This window comes from Silurus meridionalis, chromosome 4 (genome assembly GCF_014805685.1).
Source record: "Silurus meridionalis isolate SWU-2019-XX chromosome 4, ASM1480568v1, whole genome shotgun sequence".
Lineage (NCBI taxonomy): Eukaryota > Metazoa > Chordata > Actinopteri > Siluriformes > Siluridae > Silurus > Silurus meridionalis.
This window is the reverse complement of record NC_060887.1, coordinates 28,673,797-28,695,913: the sequence shown is the minus strand read 5'-3', so window position 1 is coordinate 28,695,913 and position 22,117 is coordinate 28,673,797. Positions and strand designations below refer to the sequence as shown.

At 37.2% G+C, this 22,117-nt stretch overlaps 1 protein-coding gene and 1 long non-coding RNA gene across 7 annotated transcripts in view; one reads left to right on the top strand and one right to left on the bottom strand.

Annotated features, from left to right (window-relative positions):
• Nucleotides 1-22,117, top strand: part of LOC124383976 (lethal(3)malignant brain tumor-like protein 4) — a 71,409-nt gene that overhangs the window by 13,174 nt on the left and 36,118 nt on the right. For 5 of the 6 annotated variants that reach the window (XM_046846399.1, XM_046846401.1, XM_046846402.1 and 2 more), the window contains 10 exons: nt 25-113; nt 6,015-6,119; nt 6,306-6,441; nt 6,743-6,834; nt 7,409-7,560; nt 9,425-9,501; nt 14,028-14,113; nt 14,671-14,781; nt 16,263-16,377; nt 17,379-17,490. In XM_046846399.1, coding sequence (XP_046702355.1) covers nt 25-113; nt 6,015-6,119; nt 6,306-6,441; nt 6,743-6,834; nt 7,409-7,560; nt 9,425-9,501; nt 14,028-14,113; nt 14,671-14,781; nt 16,263-16,377; nt 17,379-17,490 — 1,075 coding nt within the window. The remainder of the gene's footprint in view (nt 1-24; nt 114-6,014; nt 6,120-6,305; nt 6,442-6,742; nt 6,835-7,408; nt 7,561-9,424; nt 9,502-14,027; nt 14,114-14,670; nt 14,782-16,262; nt 16,378-17,378; nt 17,491-22,117) is intronic. The other variant, XM_046846398.1, reaches the window with a different exon arrangement.
• Nucleotides 17,417-20,471, bottom strand: LOC124383979. Its single transcript, XR_006925317.1, has 3 exons — nt 20,338-20,471; nt 19,854-19,944; nt 17,417-17,540 (listed from the first exon to the last, which is right to left on the bottom strand). It is a non-coding gene; the product is annotated as an uncharacterized LOC124383979 (long non-coding RNA).

Sequence of the window (22,117 nt, the reverse complement as noted above, 5' to 3'; positions counted from 1 at the left end):
TGATTTTATATTTATGACTTGAAGCAGTTAACAGTAAGAAGAGGCCCTGGTCATGGGATCAGTACATAGATGAGGAAAGAGCCATTGCAGCCCCGGTGAAACTCTTTACTGAGGTAAGAAAGAATCTACATAAATTTATTGTTTAAAATCTTGCTGCGTCTATCAGAGTCCTCTATATTGTTCTCCTGACACTGCTGTTTAAAAGCTAAATAAGCACTTTTTGGTTTCTGGTTTTGTGCAATGCTAAACATAGCCCCATTCATCACTGGGCGCTGGGAAACTCTTTTTTTTTTTTTTTTATTGTGGGACTATTTATATTATGCACATTTTCTCTCTTTTCAACTTAATCATGAGCTACATCTAGCTCTAACCTTTTAATATTTTTTTTTTGTACTATTTACAGACCATTTGATTATTAATAACAAGACAATGCAGATTGTAATAGGCTCACATTCAGAGATCGGCCTTGGGCTACATAATTCACGCTTCACTGTATCTATTGTGACAACTATAATACATACAAACCCAGACCACCCAGTTACTTACAATATATCTGGCAGATCATTTGCAGGATATGATAATGGCATAACAACAGCTGGATCTTGTGAAAAAAGTAAATATATAATAAAGAAGGTGCGTACAGTGAAAAGAGTTTCACCCTTGGTAAAAAAAAATGCTAATGTGAGGTTTTTTTTTTTTTTTTATGTGGAAGAACATTTCCGAACATTATAATGCATCCGTTCTCTGTTGAAGATTTTTACTCTCATGCCTGTAATGTGCCGAATTATAGACATTTAGGATTTGAAAGGCAATCCATGTTTTTTTCTGAGGATATAAATAACTTACCACTGTTGGTATCACAAACTTTAAAGACCACTTTTACTGTCAGAAGTCCTGAGTATTATGTTAAAGAGCAAAACCGCGCACTTTTAACAAACGCGAGTTATGTTTTTACTGTGCATGATTCTGTGCCAATGCACCTGCTAATCACTGACTTCCTGCTGTGTAATATATAATGGCCTGCCACATTGTGAATACAGGGGGGGTTCCCCAGGCTGCATGTGTGGTTGTAACCTAGCTTGCTAAAGTCTAGCGAAAATGTAATAGAGAACAAGATAATCGCATCTGGTTGTTACAAGGCCGAAAACACACACCAGTGGTGAAATAGTTAAATACCCCATAACAGATGAGCCTAGTTATTTACCAGCCTGCTGTCATCTCTCTTCCTCTTTTTGTTTAAAGAAAATGGCTACAGGTGCAGAATCAAACAATGCAAATAATTCATGTCTTATGTGTTCTTAACACCCCCCCCCAAAAAAAAAAAAAAACCCCAGAATAATTCGTTTTATTTAATTCATAACGGCATTACTATAATATAAAAAAAACACATTTTCACCAAATGTTCTGTGTTCTTCTTAGTGAAGTAGCATGAGGATACGTTTTTTATTAGAGAATCTAAGTCACTCTGGATAAACGCATCTATTAAATGCTAAACTAAATATTGTACACATGATTATTATTATATAATTAATTATAAACAATTCGAAATATATTAGAATTATATATTTGGAAATTAAAACCAGTCAGGGTTTACGTTAATTTTTTTTCTTTGTAAATCGACACAATCATTTTACATACACTCGGACGTATGATAGATGCTTTTACCCAGTTTTTGTGTGAAAACACTCATACAAATGATTTACAAATGAATCAGTGTGTATCCAGCTTGATAACTGAGGTCTAATATTGAAGAACAAACAAATCGCTTGGGGTGGAAAAAAAAAACTCTCTATCACTTGTAAATCCATTATTATGATTGACTCACTTTCGCACACGTTACTCTCTTCAGACGTCTTTTGAGGTGAGATGACTCATTTCAAGTGGTTAAATGAAGGCATGCATGTACGAATGCTCTTTTACTTTCAACCCTACACCTATGACATACACTATTGTGGTTGCGAAAGGGACGGACGAGTAACGGTACATTTCCAGAAACTTAATCTGGGGAATTTGGGAAATGTTCCAAGTTGGAAACTTTGGAAATTAATTAGAAATTTGGGGGAATGTTTATAAATTGTATCACATACAAACAAATATAAACATTTGGTTTGGTCATAAGCTGACATTGGGGCTGCAACTAAAGATTATTCTGATAATCGATAAATATGACACTTTTTTATTTATTATTATTTTTTAATTAGATCTTTTGCTTATTATAATTATAACTATATAAAATTCTAATTCAGGGTATTTATCAAAAAAGTATACCAAAAAAAAAAAAATGCTAAAGCCACGTATTGAGTTTATCTATCTTTAATTTTGATTAAAGCTTATAGTGGCTGCTTGTTGAGGAGTGCATGAGGAGTGCATTATTCTTTAACAAATTTACTCATGCTGGAATTCTTTTCAAAAACAAAAAAAAATGTAAGGTGATGCAATTTGTGTAAATCAAAATGTGTATTTTTTTCCATGATAATTGCAGGTGGCAAGTTACTACCATGCTTAAAATAATCAATATAAAATACAATACGTTGTTTTGACAATTTTTGTTTAAAATAATACACATTTGTTGACCTTTTGTTTAGTTGTAAAGATATGAGCATCTAGAGTATATAATTAATTACATTTTGTATAACAATTAAGTGATATATGCATAAATTAAATATAGAAACATTAAAAACCAGCATTTAATACGTAGTATTAAAACGTAGTAAAGCAACAGTGAATCACATTTGAAAACACACTGTTGTTGTAAACGAGAATAGAACGAAATGCAGCAAGGCTTTTTTTTTTTTTTTTTTAAAAGAGTAAAATATGCATTGGTGTACAGTACAAATGCATAAACCACAATTTGCTGCTTTTAGATTTAGTGTTTGTTCGCATCGTTTTAATTAAATCCATCACTATGTCACGAGCGAGCTGATTGCGCAACCTGATGCAAAACAGATCCAGTGCGACTGTCCCGAAGTTAGCAAACAAACCGTTTACACAATATCCCTTCATTAAACTATAGCATTCTCTCATGATAAGGATTATACAAGTTTTGCTTACCGTGCTGATGTTTCGCCTTCATCCGTGACTTGGGACGCACACTTTTTTTCCTGCTGCCAGTTGACCCTGTGCTCTCCGCCATTTCGCAAGCCTCTGTGTTATCTTACCGTCACGCTAAACTGTAACTTGAGCAGTGCAACGAATCCTGCAGCTCTAGCTGACATGCATGCAAACTGATATAGATTCAAAAATTACATTTTTGACTCTGATTTAATTTTAAGTAGAACAATTATAGATGTATATTTTACTGTTTTGTTCTGTATTTTTAATCAAATAAATGCAGGCTTGATAAGAATGAGACTTCGTTCAAAAACATTAATACTACAAATGTGTCCAAACTTTTGACCAGTACTGTACATATGATAACATGACATGATAACAGAAAACTGGCTAGCAGAAGGTAGAAGAAGGAGCATCACAGTTTGAACAGTTGAACTAGCTAGCCTCATAAATTGTCAATGTAATAGTGCTAGCTTACATGTACATGATCTGATTTACTGGCTGGCTAGCTACTGTATATACACAGTTTGGTATTTGCTAGTTAAACTTTAATACCATAGAGAAAATATATTTACCCAAGTAATATCAAAACATACTTGAATGAATGAATCTTCTGAGTAAAATGCAGACCTGTGGCTTCAATCTTTTTGTTGTAGTCTGAGCATGGAACAGCCAGAGTGCTATATATACACAATGTGTGTTTTAAACTTTATCGTAACAATTTGGGGAAAGAACCACAGTAGCCTTGAAAAGTCAGGTGTCTCTATATAGTTTATATAGAATATAGTGTAGCTTCAAAACAAACATTATATTATACAGTATTATATTGGCCCCTGTTTCATTTTTTTTGTTTTTTTAGTACCTTTGAGAGCTATTTATTTGCTACTTAAGATGCATCAGTATGTGCAAAAGAACACCGGTACAGTGTAAGTGAGCTTATTGTAGTAAATTGTGTATTCCAAAATATCCAGACTGATACCTTGCTGACAGACGGAGCCAAAACTGGAGCTGGACTACTACACTGTAACCTTAGCTGATCATTTATCTGCAAACATGAATGTTGTCTACAATTGGAGCAATTCTCATTTATGATTTATTGCTGTAAGTTTGTCAGTACTGGAATAGGGTTACTTTGAAGTAAAAGTGCTGGTTCTCATTTGAACAGTCTGGTTAACATGAAGCTGGACTTTGAAACAAACCTGCACATGTAGCAAACATGCCGTTGCTCTTCAGGTGTCCCACAGGGCCCAATTTAAAAATAAAGACACACTTGGAATCTTTTCTTGCTGCCAAGTGTTTATTTTTGCTTAAATTAAGTGTGAAATATTCGGTTGTTCGACGGGAAGTAGCAAAAAAGTTAAACATAAGTACTTGCACTCGTTCTCCTGTTCGAGAAGCATAATTATACATATTCGTGACGGATACTAGGGAAAGATATGCCGATTTCAGCATTTTACTGGATTTGAATTGGACTGTTTACTTTACCGACATTTTTTTGTTTCGTTTCCTCGCCTGTAATATTTTTTTTTTTTTTATGATTAATGTGCTGAGCTGAGTGTTTGTGCCTCCAGCACTGTCTTAATGGAAGTGAGCTTTCTGCAGGTCATTTGCTCAGTGAATAAGTGGTGTGGTGTAAGCGCTTCACGCTGAAAATTTCTCTGAGCTGCTCACGCCAGCTGCTACAAAGCTGGGACGAGCAGAATTCTAAGCCTACAGGCAGCATTTGTGTAAGGGTGCATATTGATTAGTAAAGCGGCTGACAGACGTTGTGCTCTATAATTCCTGTCTAAATGTGAGTCAGAGGAAGATATTATGTTGCACTGAATTGAATTTTCACCACCATGTGAAAGTGTTTTTTTTTTTTTTTTTTTTTTATAATTTTTTTATTATAATTATTTTTGTTCATTTAGTCCAATTAAAAATGTTTGCTGTTGCGATAGTCACATGGAATCTTCATTTTACTGTGTATGATCAGTAAACAAATTTTGATTGCAGTGGAAAATGAATCGTATTGTAGTTTATGGTGAAAAAAAAAAAATCAGTTGGTTGTAATGTTTTGGAATTAAAAAAAAACTTTCTGCTTTTCACCATTTCTGTAAAAAATCCAAAAAAAACCCAAACAAACCCCACTTTCTTTATTAGCACAAATCAATGCAAATCATTTGGACTGGACACTTGGTCTGAAATGTTCTACACAGTTAGCACTGTTTAAGTTTATAATGCAGTTGTAAACTGGTAAAGATTTATAATCTGATTGATGTCCACAAGAAGACGACTGCTTCCCCTTTGAATTTCTTTTATATGAAAAGGATTTTTCATGTCGTCTCAGAACCACTTTGCCTCTGGCCTGCTCATTAGTGATCTACAACCGGATTTCTGTGCTACACAAGAATAAATCATTTGCAGTTCTTTTCTTGTTAGTAGTCGTTGCACATTATATGGCAAATTGTAAATCATGTCACTCGTATATCGTCAGTGCGGAATTAGTTTGAGACCTACATCTGGTTGACTTGTTGTATTTGTCAGGCTGATCGAGTACGCCTGCAGCATCCAAGCTTCTATCATGCTTGTCATCATGGCCACTTTCTCCATGACAGAATTTGACAAGACATATGTTCCCTTTAGAAATGTGAGCAAATATCCATTTCCATAACAACCTGAGCAGTCGTTATGGAACAGTCAAATCATCGGAGCTGAATGAAAGACCCCTTTCCCTCTTACTGTTCCTGTATTCGCCCTGAAATGCCCTGATGCATCTGCTGCACTTACTGATTGAATTCCATAAAATCCTACAAATTGCTCAACATCTACATCCACCTGGTTTCGGATCATCATTTGATGACCAGTGGCAGTGCAGTCTTTTTCCATACAATTTTTTAATGTCTTACTAAACCTGCTAGGTGTAAAAAAAAACATTTGTATAGCATTCTGAAGTATTCATGTTTTTCTGCTGTGTTTTGCAGTACCAGTCAGCTCCTTATGGCAAGAATGGCTTTAAAATGGGAATGAGGCTCGAGGGAATCGACCCCTTGCATTCTTCTATGTTCTGTGTGCTCTCTGTGGCTGAGGTAAGCATACTATTAAAGTATTTCTCTTCCCATTTTGTCAAAGTATAGTTAATGGATAGTACTCTCTAATTTTTTGTGTTAAGATTATTTATGTCGTTTGACTTCAAATCATATATCTTTCTATAAAAGACTTTTGAAATATAGTACCATTTGGATTTGTTGCTATTTCACTTATGGGTTCTCTAGGTGATTGGTTACCGTCTGCGTCTGCACATCGATGGTTACTCAGAGTGCTATGACTTCTGGGTTAATGCTGATTCCCCTGATATCCGGCCAGCCGGATGGTGCGAGTCCACGGGTCGCAAGCTACATCCTCCAAAAGGTATGGGGGGGTCACAGGCTGTGTGTGTAAAGAGGGATGGAATGTGTCAGCTTGCCATCTGGCTTTTTTTTTTGGATTGCTGGTCAGCAGTCCACCTGTGTCACTTGGAGATTCATTTGTCCTGTTATAAAAGACGTGCTCCATAAAACCAAAGATAAAATGAATTTGGGTTACACCTTTGCATTGTTTAATTTAATTACAGTCTGTTTAAATGGATAATAATTAATGAGTCATATCATATATTTTGAGACTATCAAATCTTTCATGTCTGTGTGCTAATAACGTCTCTGCTTTTTCTCAGGTTATAAAATGGATGAGTTTAACTGGGAACAATACTTGGAGTCTTGCAATGCTCAGGCTGCACCAAAGAATCTGTTCAAATCCCAAAACAATGTAAGTGCACCGCCTCGTGTAGACTGAGCCGACATCTCGCATACATGCAGCGGAGATTGCAGAATGTCTGTTTAAGCAGTGAACAGTGCCTCTTGCAGGCTTAAAGATACTGTTATCTTGTATTTCTGTACGAAAAAGCTGCAGTGAAAATGTCATGATCCTATCATTTTTATTGGCAGTCGCGGCTTATTTATGCCTGGTATTAAAAAGAAAATATCCGTGCAGCCAGAACTGGCTCATCATAAGTTACTGAACCCCGTGAATATTTTACAGTCATATAGTCAGAGTGAGATTTCACTTACCCCCAGGAAGTGATTTATTTGAGCATATTTAGGCCTAGTCCAATTTAAACGCTGCCAACATTTAAACTCTTGACATTGCGGCGAAAATCAACTTGCGGTACTGTTTGTACACGAGTAAAAGTGATCTATATCGGGTATCTTTTTTATAAAACGTGTGTAGGAGTTTTGGAGCCTTGGTGAGCATTTTTATGGTTGAATATCCACGAATAACTAAAATGTCTAAACTTTTTACAAGGCTGGCCCTGTCAATAAAATGATTTATTTTGGAACAGACTAGCACCGCCTCGAAATTTGAAGTGGGCATGAAGCTGGAGGCAGTAGACAGAAAGAACCCCTGCCTGGTGTGTGTGGCAAGTGTGGCCGACATCGTTGATAACCGCTTTCTGGTTCACTTTGACAACTGGGACGACACATACGATTACTGGTAAGAGATGCGCTATAAACAAAAGTTTGCGGACACCTGGTCATAAGTATGGAATGTGCTTTTTGAGGATCAAATTTCACATTTAATCCCAATTTGCTCTTATTATTCCCTCCACTCTTCTAAGAAGATGTTCCACTAGATTTTGGAGTGCACTTGTGGACATTTGTGTTCATCAGCCACAAGGGTGTTAGTAAAGTCAGGGACTGATGTAGGCGAGGAGGCCTGGGGTGCAGTCAGCGTTCATATTCATCCCAAAGGTGTTCAGTAGGCATGAGATCAGAGCTCTATAGCAGGTCACTCAAGATCTTCCTCTCCAAAGCATGTAAACCATCTCTTAACTTTGTGCTTAGGGGCATTGCCATGCTAGAACATATTTGGATTTCTTAGTTCAAATGAACGCAAATTTTATCATACCAACATGTCAGGAAAGGTCAGGTGTCCCAATACTATTGTCTATATAGTGTACTAAAGAAGAAGAAATGCATGGAGGAAATGGAAGAAAAGTCTGAATTGTATTGATTGGAAACAGCAAACTATCTGATTTAGTACTAGATATTAAACAAAAGGATGAAAGAATTAAGGATTTAGATCTATTATTATGCCCTTGGAGTGAATATATAATCAGCACAGAGCTGTGAGGTATGTAAGTGTGGTATACAGTACAGACCAAAAGTTTGGACACACCTTCTCATTCAAAGAGTTTTCTTTATTTTCATGACTATGAAAATTGTAGATTCACACTGAAGGCATCAAAACTATGAATTAACACATGTGGAATTATATATGGAATTATATACATAACAAAAAAGTGTGAAACAACTGAAAAATGTCATATTCTAGGTTCTTCAAAGTAGTCTTCCAACAGTCTTGAAGGAGTTCCCAGAGATGCTTGGCACTTGTTGGCCCTTTTGCCTTCACTCTGCGGTCCAGCTCACCCCTAAACCATCTCGATTGGGTTCAGGTCCGGTGACTGTGGAGGCCAGGTCATCTGGCGCAGCACCCCATCACTCTCCTTCTTGGTCAAATAGCCCTTGATGCCTTCAGTGTGACTCTACAATTTTCATAGTCATGAAAATAAAGAAAACTCTTTGAATAAGAAGGTGTGTCCAAACTTTTGGTCTGTACTGTAAGCGAATTCTGAAAGCTCATATTCATGGCTCCTAGTCTGCATTTGTATATAGAGAGCTGTATCCGATGAAGCATGATGCATCATCAGGAAAATCTCAGTCAGACATTTGTTCAAAATATTTCCTGTTTGAGTAAAGTGTATTGATTTAATTATGTGAAGGAATAACTATTAATTTTTGCATCTTTTGGAGATAAGGAAATGATGTGTGATATAATACTGTGAGGACCGATGCGCTTGAGCAATGGGAATGCGTTATTCGCGTCAGTTTTGATCTTTAATATTCCAGCCTAAATTGTGTAAAGAAATTCACTTTTGCGGAAACCCCTTGTTTAGAAAGAAAAAAAAGTGTTTAAAAGAGATTATTATTTTGTCTAATGTCTTGTAAAGAAGAAAAATGTTCTCTTTGTCATACTTCGTGCTTCCAGCAGGAGAAGCTCTGAGCCTTCCCAAATAGCAGCAATCATCTCATGACGCACTGCAGAGCACACACATGCACAGAGCAGCGACTGTTCATATTCTCCATATAGTCCATTTTATTTATCCTCTTTTCTCTTATTTATCTTCTTCTACTGCTTTGCTTTTATACTCGTCCTATTAGAGTTTTTAAAAAACATCCAGCACGGAACTGCTGTACTGTACAGAAGCTTCTAACACACTGAAAGGAAAGTGTTTTCATTTAAACTCAATGATGTTCTTAAAAACCAATAACTTAATTTTTGGTTTGGCTTTGCTCAGGTGTGATGCCACTAGTCCCCATATCCACCCTGTGGGCTGGTGCCAGGACCATGGACGACCTCTAACAGCACCTCAGGGTAGGTAGAAAGCCACACCTAGACCTTCTTTTGTCCGTCCTGATCTTTCAGTTTAGTTTAAAAAACAATTGGCAGTTTTTATAAAGACGAAACTTAAAACGTGTTCGTACACGGTATGAGATTCGAAGAAGATTAAAGAAACTATCCATTGATATTAGAGGAATGTCATCAGTTCATCTGCTCGTGACTCCAGGTGTAATTTCATTTGTTCCATTTTAAATAATTGAATTTTGTTACAAGACAACGTCACTTTCATTAGTGTGTAATCAGTCCTTTCACTTCGTGTGTCCTTATTTTTAAGCCGAGCCATTCCTAATCACTAATCTCTTTTCTCACATTACAGGGAAAACTTGTACTTTACCTCAATTTACTGCTGAGATTTGAAGTAATTGCTATGAAATTATTTCACTCAAATGGCCACAAACTCTATTATTAATGAGAAGTTAATTTTTAGCATAATTTCAGTATTTCAAACGCTGTTGACGTAATCATTTATAGTGATTCATTTAGCATGTTGTTGTCTGTCTGCAGTTTGGCTTGAAAAAACAAAGGTTGTCTCTCTTAATTCAGTAAAAGCCAGTTTTTTTGATACGTGTGTAAAAGAGCAAAACAAGTATTGATCCGTCACATCAGATTGTGTTTTATCGAATGTACACTGTAGGTATTCTATTCATTAGTTCATTAGTGAAGCTTTCTTACATTGACGACTTATTGTAATGTAGCATAACACAAGTGTTATTTTGATCTATTTGGCACAGCTGGCATTCAGACAAACATGCAAGTGGAATCAAGTGGATATTTTAGACTCCTAGAAGAAGAAGAAGACTTCTATGTATAGGATAAAACTAAACAATAATAATTAGCATAGTCATAATAATTAGCAAAGTCAGACACTTAGACAGGTATAAGACTTTTAATACTAATCTGTACATTTTTCATAGTATCTAGTCCACTCTACTATAAACTCTCTCTCTCTGTATGAGTGTGTGTGTGTGTGTGTGTGTGTGTGTGTGTGTGTGTCTTTCTTTCTCTCTCGTCTTTCCTGCTTTCAACCCTCATTCTTTTCGTCGGGTCTGCTGAGTTGTGCTAAGCTAAAGCCGCATCCAAGTTTTCATCCAAACTGCAGCTGTCATCATCTTTCCACGAATAGCTCAGGCTACTGCATTAATCCTCCAGCCCATTCATTATATATCGAACCACGAACCAGAGACATGTTGGGGTGAAAGCTGCTCCGCTTCTGTTATCGCTTACTTTTGGTTTAGCTTTATCGTATGTCAGACTGCTGTGTGAGCACAGGAGCATGTAATTGAGCATCTGAGACCTTTTGGGGAGAGTCACATTGCTGTCACATAGACAGATGGAGCAGTCCACACTGCTTTAGAGGTGTGATCAGGGAAATCTGGCTCAGGGTGATAGAAGCTAGCACAGCCACTCCACTCGTGAGTAGCGGGCTCAGCTTAAGGTTAAACCCGGATGAATGCAGGCAGGATCATATCTTCACTCCTGAACTGCAAGGATGTGAAGTGTGTAAACAGTGCATGACTCTGATACAGCCAACTTCATTTTACTTGTTCTAAGGGGAAAAAAAGCAAAGGTATCTGCAGTAGGCACTGTGCTTATGGAAAATGTTGAATTTTGTTCCAGTTTGTGTTTTAACGAATGTTTATGGAATGGGGCCAGGCATTTAATCTCTCAAATAAATAATGTTTAGAGGAAAATACTTTTCTCTTTTTAGATGTTAAGCAGCTAATGGAATTGGCCTGTAATTCACCCACTTAGACACTCTCACATAGAGCTCCTGTTGAATGCTGCCTGGGAATGGCGTCAGGGTTGTCTAAATCATGCCAAAATCAGAAATGTTGGTGAATGTAATTGTATTATTACAGATGTGGTAATAGAACTAACAGTATGGTCATATACACTATATAAACAAAAGTATTGTTGGGAGAAGAGGTGAAGGTGGATGAGTTCAGGTACCTGGTCAACAGTGCAAAGTAATGGAGAGTGTGTTAGAGAAGTGAAGAAAAGAGTGCAGGCAGGGTGGAGTGGGTGGAGAAGAGTGGCAGGATTGATTTGTGATAGAAGAGTATCTGCAAGAGTGAAAGGGAAAGTTTATAGGACTGTGGTGAGACCTGCGATGTTGTATGGTTTAGAGACCGTGGCATTGAGTAAAAGACAGGAGGTGGAGCTGGAGGTAGCAGAGCTGAAGATGTTGAGATTTTCATTGGGAGTGACGACGATGGACAGGATTAGAAATTAGTTTATTAGAGGGAAAGCGCATGTAGGACGTTTTGGGGACAATGTGATTGGCTCGATTGAGATGGTTTTGACATGTGCAGAGGAGGGACATGGGGTATATCGGTAGAAGAATGCTGAGGATGGAGCCACCAGGAAGGAGGAAAAGAGGAAAACCAAGGAGGTGGTTTGTGGATGTGGTGAAGGAAGACATGCAGGTAGTTGGTTTAAAAGAGGCAGATGTAGAGGACAGAGTAGTATGGAGACAGATGATCGGCTCTGGTGACCCCTAATGGGAGCAGCCGAAAAAAGATGCTGAAGATGTGCTTAGACTCTGTTGAACACTTTTAAGATTAATTGGAACGCTGACTGCTTTGATGTGTTCGATTTACTAATCTAAAGGTGTGATGATACACCAATGTTCATAAAATGGACAACGCATCTCAAACGGCCTTTCTAATACATAAAGTAACAAAGACTGGTCTACTGTATGTAATTCATGACTCAAACGTTTATGAAAAGGTCATTTTAATGATCTTACTTATTATGAAATGTCTTCTAACTAAACAGGTTTAAACGTGATTAACTCAAACATGTACCTGCAAGTCAAGTAACAGAACTTGTGTTGAATATAGTGTAATGAGTGATTTCCCATAATGTGCTTTAGGTAGAAATAAGAACAGTGTTCAGTGCATGTCAGAACATCTCCAGGATCTTAAAAAAGCATCAGACCTCTATGGGTTAAAACACAGAAATAAGCAATCCATTACACTGACATGCTACTTCATGGAATTTCCAGGACCAATGATTTATAATGCAATATTTATTCAGTGGCTTTTTTTGTGTTCAATTAAACCCATTTGTTGTGTAATGTTGCAGTACTTCACTGTTTAAGATGTTTACATGGTAAAAATAGATGGTCTGATTATATATAGTAAAAATCTGAGGAAAAAATTTGACAAGTAAATGCAAGTATATTATTATAAAATATATAACATAAAATTATATTATTGATAAAAATATATAATAAAAAATATTTTACAAGTAAATGGAAATGTACAAGAAAATATTTGACAAGTAAATGCAAGTATATTATTAATATGATTATTATTTATAATAATAATATGATTATTATTTAGAATATATGAATGATAAAACATTGATTAACTTTGGAAGACCCTATAAATAATTTATCTAGTGTCAGGGTCACATGCACTATATGGACAAACATCTTATTCCCGATTTACTCCCCCTTCACTTTTATAATAACTTCCACTCTTCTGGGATTCTTTTTATGGATTGTGTGCATTTAGCCACTAGATAATTAGTAGGGTCAGGCACTGATGCCAGGTGAGGTGGCCTGCGATACAGCCAGTGTTTCAGTTCATCCCAAGGATTTCACTGGGGTCAAACTTTTGTATAGGACACATGTGGTCTTCCACATTAAACTTGTTAGTTAGTTCCAGTAAAATGAAATAATAATGCTACAGCATAAGAAGGCTGTCTAGACAGTTGTGTGTCTCCAACTTTGTGGCAACTGTTGTATAGAAGACCCAGTACTTTTTGTCCTCAAAGTGATGGTTCTCCCAAAAAGATGGTTCTCAGATGGTTGTATTCATGTACACTAAATTAGTACCTTTTTGTATGTTCCATAGCTTTTTGCTAAACCTTGCAGTGTTCAAATTAGGCATGCCATATGTCAGTTGTTTATAGCCACAGTGTGGCTTGAGGACTTCACAGGTGTTTGAAGCATAGCCTTAGGGTATTTATTTATATATATTTTTTTATGCTACCACGTCTAATTGTCTGGTCTCTTGAATTGAATAGTTATAATTCAAAAACTAGTAGTGGGTAAATAATGTCAACTTGGATATAAAGTACAGAAACCAAAGGCTTTGCATTTTTAATATTCACTTAAATCATTATTGTACAAATGTTAATAATAACCCTGATATTGGAATGCTTGGTTTATATGCATGAAATGAATTTCTACTGATGGAGTATGTGGAATATGTTTTACTGTTAAAGTTGTTAATTTTTGCAAAAAGTTCAGATAATGCAGTACAAGCAATTTTACTGCAGGAGACAGTAAATGGTCTGCTTAGTCTTCTATTTCCCATCTGATAAATAGCGCTTTTTCTCTTGGAAGGCTCTAACATTCACCATTAGCCCAAACCATTAACAACTTATTCAGCCACGTGCCTCAGTCACATCACACGCTAAGCCAGGGAGTCTGCCAGCTTGTGTGATGCCTTTTTCTAATCAGATTGTGTTGTTGGCTTTTGTTCAAGGACACCCGAATCCAGAGCATTTCATATGGGAGGAGTATTTGGAAGACAATGGCGCTTCTGCAGTTCCGAGCCAAGCCTTTTGTATGGTGAGTAAAGTATGATGAGTTCGAGACAACATTCTTATAGTGTGTAAGATACAAAGCCTGTGTGTGAACACAGAACTCGGATCTGTGTGTGTGTGTGTGTGTGTGTGTGTGTGTGTGTGTGTGTGTGTGTGTGTGTGTGTGTGTGTGTGTGACATTTTGTGGGGACCAAATGTCTTGTTTTGGCCTTACGGGGACATTTGACTAGTTTTTAAAAGGAAAATAGCATTCTATTAACAAAACTTTTAGGTAAAAGAACTAAAAGGTTCCTTTTGGCTGTTGACATTAAGAATAGGATTAGATTTGGGCGTATGTGTAGTATTCATTAGCTGCACCTCAGGATTAAATGTTTCATAATTATTCATCAATTCCAGCTGCTGTGCCCTGACTAAAAAAGGGACTCTGAAAAGACTGTGCACCTTTTGAATGGCACTTTAATTAAAGCAGGATCACTGCTCTTTCTTAATGGCTCATAATTATAAATTCTGCAGCTACAGATGTGGTTTATCTACCTGTCAGAAAGCCCCATTAAGGCTCTGATGAGCTTTGTCTGTCTGCAGAGAGCCCCTCATGGATTTCAGAACAACATGAAGTTAGAGGTGGTGGACAGAAGAAACCCCATGCTGATCCGTGTGGCCTCCATTGTTGATACTGAAGACTACAGAGTCAAGGTAAGTAAGAGAACAACAGACACATGTTTCACATCCAACATGCCTGGGCAAAGGCATTTAACAAACGGTACCTTTGTGTTCCCTTTAAACACTTCCCACATTGTTTTTCAAACTAGGTTTTTATTTTTATAGACATCATTGTCAGAACTAATTTGTGTTTATATCACAAATACCCCATGGACTTTATTGTTAAATGTAGATGTGTCTCATGGGCAATATACATTTTTTTATTTGTATTTTTTAACACGTTTTAATTTAGAGTCTATTTCTGAGGTTGACATTTTAGGCGGTAATGTTAAAATTAGAACTTTTTTTTTTTACTACAGAAAACAAAGCAACACTGAAGCAAATGTGTGCTGCTAGATGTATGTCAAGAACAGTTGCTGGTACCTTAGAGGTTTACTCACTTTATTAGATGCTTCATCATTAAAGGAAAAAAAAGACACAAAAATGATTTACTATATACTTCTCACGTGTACTTAACAGCACAGTGAAACTCTTTCTTTGCATATCCAAGCGATGTTAGGAAGCTTTGGTCTGAGCACTGGGCCAGCTATGGTACAACAGCCCTGGAGTACAGAGGGTTAAGGGCCTTGCTCAAGGGCCCCAAGAGTGGCAGCAATATTGAGGCTTGAACCCCCGACCTTCCAGTTCAGTAACCCAGAGCCTTAACCACTGAGCTATTGATTACCTCTGAGCACAACACTTGAATGCTTTTCCCTAATCACAGACAAAGCATTCTAGTAATTTAGCAATGACATTAAAATGTCAATACTGAAAAAAATAAATTAATTTATGTATTTTTTTTTCTGGGAGACCTTTTTGGTACCACTGAAATACAGCACGCCTTATTTGAGTGCTGCTAAGGTTCATAATAAATGGACTAGTTTGTGCATAGAGTTTAAAGTGGCACAGAATTAGCACTGCTTCCTTTACACTAAAAAAATTTGAGTTAGCCTATGGTCCCAGAGCATACTTAAGTTTGATCTGCACTTTATGATGTTTGTTAGGATTTCACAGTTGTTACAACTGAAACCTAATGTCTCTTAACTCGAACACTGTGGTGAGAACCTCATCAGATGCTGCCTGTTGAGATGGTCCAGATGCTGCATGCTTTATGTACGCTCTGCTGGGCTTTGATGTCTTTTGTACATAGAAAAGGAAGTGCATCAGAGACGTCTCACACATGCTGTTATCAGAAGGCATGATGATGCGATTCATTACAAGTGCCAGAATGTAATTGTTCTACAATCAATAGCAGCTTGGTGACTAATCACATAACTGAAAGAAAACGCAGCCTTTTTTGTGATGTAATTGGACTTGACATACTGTCCACCTTGTCCAGCAGCCAGTCGATCTACTGCTCACATGTAGAGCCTTTAGCTTCTGCCTAAAACAAAATTTGGATGATTGGCCCGCCATTATTTTGTACTGGCTTATCTGATATAAAAATATATTTAGCTTTTCTTTCTTTTCAACAGGTGCACTTTGATGGCTGGCACTCTAAGTTTGACTTCTGGGTCGACTCTGACCTGCCAGACCTTCATCCTGTAGGCTGGTGTGCACGGACAGGTCACCCCCTGGAACCTCCCTTTAGTGAGTATAAATTGTTGCTCAAGGTCATTTAAAAGTGAAGGTGTTTCTCAAACTCACGTTCTGTTTTCATTTTAAGACTTGAGTATTATATGAATAATATAATTCAAAATATAAATATATATAAATTTAAATCAGCTCTAATTATAAAATTAACTTGACTGAAAACACCTTGTGATCAGCATTGAGTATCAACTGCTGCATCTGACTGCTTAGCGAGTTCTTACTTTAGCATTCTGCCTTATTTATCACACCTGATTTAACTGATTAAATAATTATCAAGGCCTCTATGGGCCAGCAGAAAGAAAACATAGATCTCTGCAGGGGTCCTCCAGGACCTGAGTTTTACACTCCTGATCTTGTCAGGGACCATTGTTAAAAAAAAAACACCACTTACCTGACATCTCCAGAGTATAGCAGTCTTATTCTTAAGAATATTCTGTATTTTAATACCATGGATTCATTTAATGAATATTTCACAATCACAATCATGGATTGTGTGTTCTTTCTTTCTGATGTTAAGTTTTGCATAATTTTGCATAAAGTATCTAACATGCAAATCTTTGCTTTCTTCTATTCATCTCAGTGCTTGTGGCAAGCAGCAATATATCAGACTTTTAATACAAGAAGCGTTACTCCTAGATCTAGCAATGACATTTTCCCCTTATAGATCTGACCACTTTTGAGGTGTGAGGTGACATTTGGTATGCTGATTCTGTTGTGTTGTACTTGACCTGGTTACTGCGCTGTGTCTGTGTATGAGATTTGTGCTTGAATGAAATACAGAACTGCTATAACAAGATAATAACCACAGAAAATGCTTTAAGAGGAAGACATCAACTGCCTCAAGCTATTAACTGCAGTGGGGGTTGGAGAAAGAACATAAGCATTGTTTATGAACTGTTTATGAAAGGAGGTTTTATTGGGTGTTGCTTTAATGGTTATACTGGGTGTTTATGTATTTCAATAAAATCTATTTTCCAATTCATTTTGCTTTTGAACAGCAAATCCAGGACCTTCTGACCTCAAGAGCTCCATGACGCAGGGAGTGTGTCCAACCCCAGGGTGTAGGGGAGTGGGCCACATCAAGGGCGCAAAATACACAGGACACCACAGGTATGGTGTGACATTCGACATAGTTGTAGTTGCCTGAAGCATTTCTGACCCTGGAATAAGATGATTTTGTTAAAATCGATGTGGAATGAGAGTGGCACACAAGTATTTTTACACCGATGGCTCACCGGTCACATTATGCAAACCTTTTAATCCATGCAAAGGGCATTGTAGAGGAGAGTGTAAAAAGGGGGATTTCTTTTGAGCATCTGCTAAACGAGCTGCATAAAGAAATGTGGATAAGGATCTAACCTGATTGGAAAATCAAGAGCAGCACATTGCACCTTACACAGTACATTAACTTTCTTTATGTGATGAGCGGCGCATTTATTTTATCTCACGCAGCCTTTCACATAACCTAACAAAGCATTCCATCATATCAGGGTTTATTGTTAGTATACAACTTTGTGCTGTAATTGCATGCCTTTGCCTCTGTTCCCAGCCCTTGCAGATCAATAATATCACCTGGAGAAATTTCAAGTTGAATTTTGATTGATGTAAACACAATTGTTGTAAGAAGTAGAAGGGGAATAAGTATTGTCAACAATTTTCCAATTTTATTTATTGAACACAGTAATAATGTAGCAATTCGCATGAAATTTTGACCACATTGGGACTAAATGTGGACTGCGAGGCTCAAAAAGCACGTACCATACTCATGACTAGGTGTCCGCAAACTTTTGGGAACGTAGTGTAGTAGTGCTACATCACGCACTGGTTATGACGGATTTCGCGAATCCTAAAACCAGATCCAGAACATCATTCCACCATCAACCGGCCATGCGCAGGATCATCGTCAATCTGGATAACCTTTTATTTTTAATTGATTTTAATATAATTTATTTATCTGTGTAAACTTAATATCAAAATTCCAGCTAAATTAATAGTGGCACTGTGTTTAACGAAAGATTTTCTTTCCAACACTGTATCATCATCTTTTCACATTGTTTAAAGCGTCCTCTTTCCTCTTCAGTCCAAACATCTCTACAAAGGCTGAAATGTGTTTACGGTGTAATCGCAGCAGAATCAGTCAGGAGTAGGAATATGCATACTTTGCTTCATCTTTAGATAGAGAGACCGGGGTCCTTCAGAGAGCCATTTCTGATTAGAGAGCATGAGAGATGCGGCGTTTATTACCCATGCAGCAGAAAATGTTCTTCTCAGCCCCCTGAATAGATCTGAGCTTCATTAGTAAATAATTTACATTCTATTTGCATACATTAACATATGATTGCCTCAAGGCTAACCATTTAAGCTTTGCAATAGCATTACTTTTTCATCAAGAGTCACATGTAGGAAGAGACTACAATATTCAAGCGTCTCAGATGCTCAGCAGAGTTTACCGTCATTAGGAACGGCATCCGGGAGAAAATTACGATGGAGGTTTTCATCTCTTTAATAAGCCGCCTCAGATGGATAGGAGCGTTTGGAGGCTTCCTATGTGAAGGAGTCCTAAAGTGAGATTATTGCAAAAAACAAGTCCAGTATGAAACTGTATGAGACTTTGCAAACGTTCGATAAATGAAAACATAATTTGACACACATTTGCGGCCTACTCTCAAAGAGCCACTCACATATTGTTCTTGCACAGCGTCGTTATTTCCATTCCCTGTCCATTAATCGGAAATAGATGAGCTGAAACATTATTTGACAGTGAAAATAACAGGGTAGTTGTGAGTCAGAGCTTGATTTCAAACAGTTATTTTTAGAACCTGACCACATTTTCACCACTTTATTTCAATTCCTTTTCATTTCCACAGCACTGTTAACAGTGGGCAGTGTCACAAGCCAGATTGTGAAAATATAGCTATGGATTCAGTTTCCGATTTCCAATGAGCTGAAGGCAGTCTGTCTGAGACGAGGGAGAAATCTTGTGACAAACCAGATTCAAAAGAAAACCCATTGTCTTCTGGATTCCACCAGCTTTTGAGTCATTATTTCCTCCACAACTGCTATAATGCCATGTGGTGCTGAATGTTTTGAACGGCTCTTTAGTACAAGTATCAGAGTCATTTTCTGATTTCATTGGGGTGCATTAGCTTTAAGTCTTCAGTGTCCAAATGCTATTATCTAACTGATAATTAATGCGACTTGAGTGCAAACTGTTTTCAGTAAGTGCAGTCTTAATGCAACCCAAGTAAGTCCATTTACAGTCATGTTTTGGATATCAGAATCAGAAAGTGCTTCATTATCAAGTACATAAAAAAAAGATGAATAAAATAAGAATTATTGCACCGAAAAATAAAGAAGTAAATTAGTAAAAAGTGGTATTACACATTATTATTTTTATTGCATAATAGGAGAGAGAGAGAGAGAGAGAGAGAGAGAGAGAGAGGAGAAAGTATAGGATCAGTAGGATGTCTCACTGTAATCTGGGGTCCTTTTTCGCATCAGAGTGAATCTCAGCTGAAAGAATCTCCAGAAAGGAATAGAGCATCAGGATGGATCAGGTGGGGCCTAGAAAACAAATCAAGTCATGGATCAACAGTACATCATTAGCTGGCAGGTGTTAACGTGTAGTTATCCATAGAAAGAAAGAAGGAGGGCAAAAAACCAAAACCCTGACATAGTCAGATGAGCAGTCAGATGTTTAAAAAAATGACATTAAAGCCCTGAGAACATAAATGGCTGTCTTAAACACTTTTGTGTTCATGCATAATACATAGACAACTTATTCCTTTTTAACTATTTATTTTAGACATGCAGCTCAAGGGGCTTTTAACCTTAATGTTATAATCTTTAGCATTTGAAGCCATGGTTTAAATATCAATGGCACGGTAGCCCATCACATTTGCAGCATTGAAGTCAGAGTTTGCAAAAGGGAAACATGAAGTACTCTTTAAAGCTTACCTTGTCTTTTTACAGTGCAGTAGGGAGTACTTTTAAACCTCTTCAAATATATCGTATGACCTCTTCTTAGGTAAGCATTGATTTTTGTCTGGAAGCCATCTGTCCTGTAGAAAAGGGCGCCATGCGGAGCAGTGCAGCTCGCTTGACTGCAGTAATTTTAGCCTCCTCACATCCACGCACATTCATCTATTTTTTGCTCATCTCCTAAACCCTCCCAGCTTCTTTTCTTATTCCTGCTTTTTAAAAATAGCTTAATTATCAGAGATTAGCATTTGGAAATACAGAGACCAAGAATCAGTTTAAATTATGTATGCATATTATACACACACACACACACACACACACACACACACACACACACACACACACACAAGTTAATGAGGTACACAGTCCATTGTCGGATCCCTGGAAGGTTTTTGATTTGAGGAGTCATGATGCTCTTTTCTTTCTTTAATAACTGTTCTTTGTCCTCTCTTTCCCTGCCCTCCTGGTCTTATTGTTACGCTGTTATTCACACTATAGAGAATTGCGAAACGGTACTGTAATATGTAAAAGCGTTGCGAGGGTTTGTGTGGTTGGTTGTTGAGCGCTTTTAAGTGCCAATAGTGTGTTTTTATGTTACGAGGTATGCCAGACTGTTCTGAAGCCTGGATGATTTAAAGTACTGATTTAAAAGCTCTTTATTGGGAATACTGGTAAATCTGCACATTCATCCATTACACCATTTTTGTGGCAATGCATATAAAGTTATGCTGATAGTTCATTAAAAGTCAGCATGGGGAAAATCTGATCTCTTTGACTTTTACAATGGCATGTGATTAGTACCAGTCAGGGTTTGATTCTCACTAAAACTGTTAATTGTTTTTTTTTCTTCACAGGCAGCAATCTCTAGATTAGACAGTTTTGAGCTGACAGAACACTGTTCACATGTTTAGTTTCAGTGACCCTTAGTCTATTGCAGCCTCAAATCTCCTTCCTTGACCTACAAAATATAATTTTGTGTGGCCTTCCAGTACCGTAGCTCATCTGCCTCAATGTATGACATGTTGTGCATTCTGGGATGCTTCTCTACACAGTGTAGTTATTCAAGTTACCACAAGCCTTCCTGTCAGCTAAAACCTGTATGGACGTTTCTCTCAGCAAAGTATTTGTCCGTTTTGTTATTCACACCTTCTTTACACACTTTAGCGGCTGTTGTTTGTGAACATCTCAGGAGATGGCAGGTCAAAGTCCCTGCGATCAGATTTTTCCTCCAGTCTGATGTAAACATTAATAAAGCCGATGATGAGAGTATTGTGCTGATATTTCCTGAGATTCTGTGCAAATCGAAATAATGCAGTGTAATCATAAATGCAGCACAGCTTGGATCGCGGTCTCAAGCATCATATATATGTAGGCAAGTTATTATGATCATGAATTAAAAAAAAAATTGATATAAGGCAATTTACTGTCGGAACAGTTATTTCAATTACCGAGCATATAAAATGAGCATTTGCTGAGGGTTTAAAATTATGTGATGCTAAATAAATATCTGATATCATTCGTTGCATTTAAGTGCAAAATGCAATAAAAAAAATACTGTATATGCAGCTTCTCACAGCTTATAGTTGAGATATGGTTCATAGTCATTGCACAAAATGTATATTGAAAATTGCATTTAGTATGGAACGTTTATTTTTTCCCCTCCAGTGCATTGTTTTGAGCTTCACAAAAAAAAAAAAAGGTTTAAAAAGGTGTCAGAGAGGAAGATCAATGCGTTTAATCGCTCTCAGTTTCATTA